Source organism: Alligator sinensis, unplaced genomic scaffold (assembly GCF_000455745.1).
Source record: "Alligator sinensis unplaced genomic scaffold, ASM45574v1 scaffold1170_1, whole genome shotgun sequence".
In the NCBI taxonomy this organism is placed as follows: Eukaryota; Metazoa; Chordata; order Crocodylia; family Alligatoridae; genus Alligator; species Alligator sinensis.
Window position 1 is genome coordinate 589872 of NW_005842859.1, and position 7003 is coordinate 596874.

General features: G+C 60.0%; 1 protein-coding gene across 1 annotated transcript in view; it reads right to left on the minus strand.

The window, feature by feature from the left end:
* Window positions 1-654: 654 nt before the first annotated feature.
* Window positions 655-7003, minus strand: part of ZNF346 (zinc finger protein 346) — a 7089-nt gene continuing 740 nt past the window's right edge. The window contains exons 4-6 of the mRNA XM_025191782.1: window positions 6137-6376; window positions 3723-3816; window positions 655-2296 (exon numbers count right to left, since the gene is read on the minus strand). Of these exons, the coding sequence (XP_025047567.1) occupies window positions 2191-2296; window positions 3723-3816; window positions 6137-6376 (440 nt within the window). The 3' untranslated portion in view covers window positions 655-2190. The remainder of the gene's footprint in view (window positions 2297-3722; window positions 3817-6136; window positions 6377-7003) is intronic.

Here is a 7003-nt window from a genome sequence, read left to right on the forward strand (position 1 = left end):
GGCCTGGCCCTGCTGCTGCCCCCTGGCGGCAGCCCCCCGCTCCTAGGGCCCAGCCTACAGCCCTGTGCCAGGCCCTGGGTGGCGCAGTCCCTGCCTCCTTCCCGGGCCAGCCGCCCATATTGCCAGTGAGAGGCCGGGTGCCGCAGGCAAGGCTGCTTTCCCCTGGGGATGCCCCTGCCGCGAGGCCCCGGGGAAGTCAGCCTGCTTCAGGGGATGCCCAGGTCTGTCTATGGGCCGCAGCCCCGGCCCCTCTGAGCCCACGTGCGGGCTGGGTGCAGCAGGCAGAGCCCAGTGCTGACCTACCCCCTACTGCACCTGCAGCCCCACGCAGGGGAGAGGGGGCCAGGTGGCCTCATGCTCAGGCTGGCACCTTGTAGTGAGCATGAGCAGGCTCCGAGTCCTGGCCTGCAGCATCTCAGGGCTGTGGAAATGTCTTCACCTTGGTGGGGCCGACAGCAGGACCCAGCTTTGGCCTGCGAGCTGTGTGTCTGCCCCTGCTCTTCCAAGGCTTGGCTGTGGGAGCCACCCCAAAAATGCAGGCAGTGGGTTTTCCACCCAGCATAGCAGTAGTCCCTGGCTGTCCCTCAGGCAAGGCCATACAGGGCAATCAACACACCCTGGCTGTGCCCAGTGCCGCAAATACACACACGCAGCTTGTAACAAACAGGCTCTATTCTGAGAACTGACGCCTGGGGATGTGGACATGGCGGGTGGCCTCCAAGGAGGTGGAATAGAGCAGTGGGGACACGTGGAGTGAGCTGCACAGCCTGTGGCCGAGCCCAGGCCCTTGCAGGGTGCCAGGAGCACAGCTGAGATGGGAGCTACAGGCTAGGCCATAGCCTGCCACACATTAGTGCTCTCTCTGGGGCAGCAGCACCTAATGCATTGGGTTGTGAGGGCTCAAGGGCTCCTGGGGAAGGTGCCAAGCCCAGACACCAGACACATGGCAAGGCTCAGAGCAGCAGGCGCCTGCACAGGAGAGGGAAGCAGGTGCCAAGGGAGAGGGTGGATACCTGCTCTGTGATGGTGGAGGGCACCAGCGCAGCCAGAGGCAGCATCCAGCTCCAGCCCCTGCCTGGGGCCTTCACTGCAAGGGCACAGCCAGTGCCAATGTCATGGTCATGCCTCATCCAGGCCAGGCACAGCAGCATGCAGGTGTGTCTGGACTGCCACTTGCTTTGCCCGCTCAGCTGTCACGCCCCTTGCCTGTGCTGGGTAAGCCAGAGCCCAGAGGCATGTCTTCCTCCTTAGCAGGGGGCTTCCTGCCAAGCAGGGGAAGCAGCATCACACACCTGTATGGTTGAGGCTGCCCCAGGACCCACAGTCCAGGCCTCATGAGAGACAGGGAACAGCAGGGAGGAGCCGTGGCCCTTCATGACCTGCCTGCTCAGCTCAGCCTGGCGCAGGCACTGCCCTGGCAGGGAGGGGGATACCACAGGGGGAGGACGAGGCGCATACAAACTGGATTCAAAATGCAACGAGGGGGCTGTGCTGCCCACTCTTCCTGCAGGGGCCTCCTCCAGCAGAGCCCTGCCCTGCCAGCAGCTGGAGGGGCATGCACAGAGCGCGGAGAGCACTGGCAGAGAAGGCTGGGCCACCCCCGAACTTCCAAGTTGGGAGGGCAGCAAGTATGCAGCAACCTCCAGAGCCAGGCAGCTCCATTGCTGCACCCAGGGGTTGCACAGCACATGCTGCAACTGGGGGTGACGGGCCAGGGCTCCAGGATGCCGACAGCATCCCAGCAGCAGGGAAGGGCTGGACAAGCGCAGCCCTGAAAGGCTGGGTCTGTATGTGCTGCCAACGGTGCAATCCAGTGGCCCCTGGGCACAGCTCCCGGAGCCGTGGCCCAGGCGGCTGCTTGGCAGACACAGGAACTTGCTGCGGCGTGTTGTAGGGGTTGGGAGGGGACCGGAGACAGGCTGTTCGCAGGCGAAACCCTCCTGGCCCAAAAGCCCCTTGCCTCCTTCCCCTCCCCCACAAGAAGAAATGCCGAGTGCTGGCTAGACAGACTAAGGGCTGAGTTAGGCTGTCTGGAGTCTGCTTCGGCCAGCCCCTCTCCCAAGCCATGGGCAGTGCTGGTTCTGCTCGCCAGGTCCTGCCCATCCTGGGGACAAGGAAATCGTTGTGGGCTGGCAAAGGATGTTTGTTCTTGGGGCACCAGTTGGGCCCAGGGCAGTGCTGCAGCCGGCTCTAGAAGTCTTGGCTGAAGTAGCTGTAGCCCCCCGGGCTGGTCGACTCTTCCCGGACGTACTGCTGCCTCGGGAACCGGCCCACGACTGGCACCGCTCCTGGCATCCTGCAGGTTGGAGGCAGGGAGAAAATGGCATGTCAGAACTGTTCGGAGTGTTGTTAACCGCTGCGTGCACGCTGTCGTCACAGAACATGCCACATGTGCACGCGTGTGGAACTCATGGACTGCAACAGCTTTCAGTGACCTGCTGCCACCTCTATGGCAGATCCACCTGAGCTCTGAGTGGCGCCACCGGCCCCGGGGAAGTAAGCAGGCCTGTCAAGCCTCGTGTTGGGGTTCTCTTCTGGGTCAGGCTGGAGTCCAGCGCATACTGCACCGAGGGCCAGGCCCCCAAAACTGCTTCAGCAAGCGCAAGCTTGGCTGCAAGATGTGGAAAGCTTCATTTGTGTCCACAGGTACTGCGGGCTGCTCAGAGCTCAGCTCCCTGCTCCCAGAATTGCTCTAGAAGGGGCTGGCATGGCTCGGCATGGCCAGAGCAAGGCTCCAGCGTGGGCAGACACCATCGCGGGGCCAGGCATTGCACTGTTAGTTAAGCAGCAAGCAAGGCAGACAGTGTCTGTGCGTGGAGGGATGCAGGCTGTCAGGCACTGGGGGGTGTGGGGTCCTGACTCAGGCATTTTCTTGGCACATTCATGGCTCTGCAAAGCAAGTGACCTCCGCCAGCGAGGTTGCACAGCCCACAGCTCAGAACAGATGTTGGGAGGTTCTGACGTCCTTCCAGCCTGCTGGGACAGGAGGGTGCTGCACGTGCAAAACCACCACGGGACCAGGGAAAGAAAAGGTCAATCGTTTCCCTGTCTTGGGTTACTCTGGGTCACCAGGCTGGGCACACACTCTTATCCAACTGATCTAGGCTCTGGAGAGTGAGGCCCCAACCTCAGCCAGGTCCAGTCCAGCTGTTTCTGGGGCAACACCAAAAGTGCGCCTTCGCCTCACAGGTCAGCAACAGAGCAACCCAGTGGCAGGCTCCTGGAGAGAGGCAGCCTTAGGCTCTACTAGACTTTGGCCTGCTGCCTGCGCCTGTGGGGCATATTGACACCAGAGAGGGAAGCAGGACAAGTGGTGCAAAGAGCTGGAGCTGCAGCCCAGCCCCAGCTTGCATCTGTGCTGCAGCTTTGCTGCTGCAGAACCGCAGCTCCATGACAGTGAGGCTGCGCTGGTCCCTGCAGGCTCTGCTAACATGGTCTGGCTTTGACATCGCCTCTGTCCCCATTCCCAGTTGGCTGCTTGGTGGTTTTAGGGCAGGGCTGGCAAACAGTGCTTTCATGTGGCATCCCGGGCTGCTTGAACTGCATGGACTGAGCACAGAGCAGTGCCAGGGATCACAGCTTGAGAACAGCAGAGCTGACTGGCAGGGACAGGATCATTTGGGTCACAATCCCAGTGAAACAGTACCGCAAGCCAATGGCATGAATGAAACAGCACTGTGACTCCTGCCCCTGGAATGGCCCCGACACCACAGGTCACTTACTGGTTCTTGTGTTTGAAGCCACTGATGTGAGCCTGGTACTGCTCTATAGAGTTGAGCACGATGTTACAGGTGCTGCAGGGGTACCCCTTCCCAGCTGAAACAGACAGCAATGTTAGTGCACGTGCTAGCCGACAGCGTGGGGCCTCAGGTAAAGAGGTGAGAGAAGCAGTCACTTGACTTGCTAATTAAACAGCTGCTAAACAAAAAGAAGCACCAAGGAAAGGCCCGGCATTCTGCCCAGCCAAGGGCCTCACAGGCCTGTACTCTGCCCCCTGCTCCCACTGAGCCTCCATATGGGCCAGGAGGTCAGCCAAGGCAGCTGAGCAGCCTGCACCTCAGCTATGAGATGCCACCATTATGGCAACGCAGCTGAGCTCATGCTCCTTCCGCGAGCTCCGAGCACTCGCAAGCCAGCCTGATCATGCCCTGCCTCCACAGGTCCCTGCTCTCTAAATCCTCCATCTGCCCTCCTGACTCGTGCACCTTCCTACCAGAGCAGAGGAAGTCACACACGTATCGCTCGAAGCGCCTGGGCAGGCAGCTGCTGAAGAGGAAACGTAACAGCAGGCTGCGACGCATCTCCCACTTGCATCAGTGCTCATCTGGAGCGATGAGCTCTGCCCTCTGGCATGTCAACAGCAGTCCATGCTCTCTGCAACCATCCCTGCTTCTCCAGCACCACTGCCCCAGAGATCCTCACCCTGAGTGACATGGCAGCTCCAGCTGGACAGAGCTCTGGTGGACATGCACTGAACCTCAGTGGGGCTCATTGGCAGAGCTGGCACACGGGACCGCTGCAGACAGTCAACAAGAGGCAAGACGGGCCCCAGCTATTCCCAGCTCTCGGAGTCAGAATGCATGTTCTTTCCGTGTGCACGTAGGGGGATACATGGGATGCAGCAGATGCTCCCATCTGGCTGCTGCACTTCAGAGGGCTCAGACTCCTCCGGGCCATTTCACCCTGACAACCGTGGTCCAGCATCTGATCTGAAAGGCCAGAGGGGCACCAGGGTGATCCAGCCTGGCCTTCTGTGACCCATGTTGGACGGTCACTTTTAGATAGCTATATCTCCATCTCCAAAATCCTGCCTGCAGTGCTCGATATGATGCGAGCTGCATACGTGGGGCACCCTGTGGGAGATCGCTGTTGCACTAGAGAGCTATACCCCATACCCCAGCACCTGGCAGGGACAGAGGGCAAGGAACCCAGCTCCATCTTCACCTGAACTGTAACAGACTGCAACACTAACCCAGGGTTCAATACAAGCAAAGATGCAGGCGTCAGCCCAGGAAACCCCTTGACTGCCCAGCTGTTCCCCACCCGAGAGCCCTAGAGCACCTCCCACATTGCACACAGGAGGGAGAGGGAATGCTGCCCTGTGTAAAAGACACCCATCACTCACTAGTTTTGTCAGTGCCTCAAAAGGTGCCCCAGAAACTATTTGCCACCCTGCTTGGGCCATTTGTGTCTCTTTAGGATGGAGAAGGGACCCGAGGGGGTTTCTCTAGATCAGTGATTCCCAACGTGGTACCCATGGGCGCCATGGATAAAACTTCAAAAGAATACAAAGTAAAGGGAAGCTGCATTTTGAAGTTGAGGATCTGATGCAATTTTAAGTAACGGATTGATCTAAATTCTAAACTTTAATTAATTCATATTGGCGCCCGCTGCTTTTGCTTTTAAATTTGAATGTACCCTTGAGCGCACAAACGTTGGGAACTCCTGCTCTCGATGGACTTTCCTGCTTGCTTTTCCCTTGCAGCTCAAGCTGTGATGTCTCTGGCAGAGCAGCAGGGGCCCAAGAGTTTACTGCCAGCTTTTAACAGCTCCACTGGTCCCTCACAACCTTCTTCCCTCACACTGGGCACTTTAAGGGAAAGAAGCACTCAGAGGATTGTCAGCTGGCTGAGGAAAGTGCCTCAACTGTAACTGAGCGTCACCTGCGGGCCATGACTGCACAAACGGGCCGCTGGTGGTGGAACCGCCAGCGCAAAGCAGGGCAGAAAGCACTCTGTAAACCCGTCCCTCCATGCAGGTCAGAGCGGCAAGGGGTACACGAGCCTAGGTTTCCCTCCTCTCACAGGTCACCTCCCTGGGGTCTCCTTCCAGCATCAAGTGCCATCTTCACAGCTGGCACTGGGAATGGTCCCCTCAACTGGGAGCTCAGTGCACTGAGGGGCTCAGGTTACCCATGCAGGCAAGGGAAATAGGCATTGAAATGGACAACCTGCAAAACAGCCTCCAACTGAGGCTTACGTCAGGCACAATCCCCAGCAGCAAGAGGGGTTTTAATGGAACCACCAGGCAATCCTACCCCCTGTGCAAGGCAGGTCTTTCTCCAGGCCTTGCTGTCCCCAGCCTGCCCACAGGTCCCTACCCCCACCTGGCACAGGCGCGGCTGGCAAGGACTCACCAGCAGAGGTGGCAGCAGGAGCATCAGGGGTACGGCCGTAGTGCGCCATCAGCTTGAGTTTGGTCTCCTGCTTCCTGTGCTTCTTGCCTGTGTAGTGCTGCTTGGCCATGAGTGGGTTGTTGAAGGTAGCATGACAGAGGCTGCAGAACTTGTCTGGGTCGGCCGTGCACTTGGTCTCCTCGTTAGAGGGCACCGCGGCAGGAGGGAGCTGAGCGGGGCGTTTCTGTGAAGGTGCAGCCGCTGGGGAGCAAAGCCCAGCCCTGTCAGCGATGGCTGGCACAGCCCCCGCACCACACCAGGCAGTACCCACGGGCGCTGCTACCGGGGCAGGCAACGCCCACAGCGCGGCTCGGACCAGTCTCCGTACAGGGGTCGCTCGCCTCCTCCTCTCACCCCCGTCACACTCGCACGGCAAGACTGTGCCCCTTAGCATCGGCCAAGGGGATTCCCCTGGGTCAGACCTGCAGCTTCCTTCCGACAGACCTGGCCCCGCAGCGAGCAACGGGCATGTTTAAAGGCCACTGGGAACACGTCGCCTTCCAGCCACAAGCATAGCCCGGGCAAAGGAGAGGGGGGTGGCAGGCAGCTCCGAGAGAGAACAGAGAACGGGTGTAAAACCTCATGCCTCCGCACCCTCAAGGGTTCCCTCCACGCACCGCGGGTCCCGCCAGCGTCCCTTTCTACGCCTGCTCGTGTGATCCAAGCCCAGCCCCAAACGCGAGGGGAGCAGCTGGCAAAGCCAGCTCCCTCCCAGGACACATCATGCACGAGACCTGGGCCATCTGGGTGCTCTGCACGCCCACTCCTCCTCCTGGGAACGCTCTGGCCACGCCGCCAGGGCCCGGCGCGGAGCGGGAGCGGGGTCCC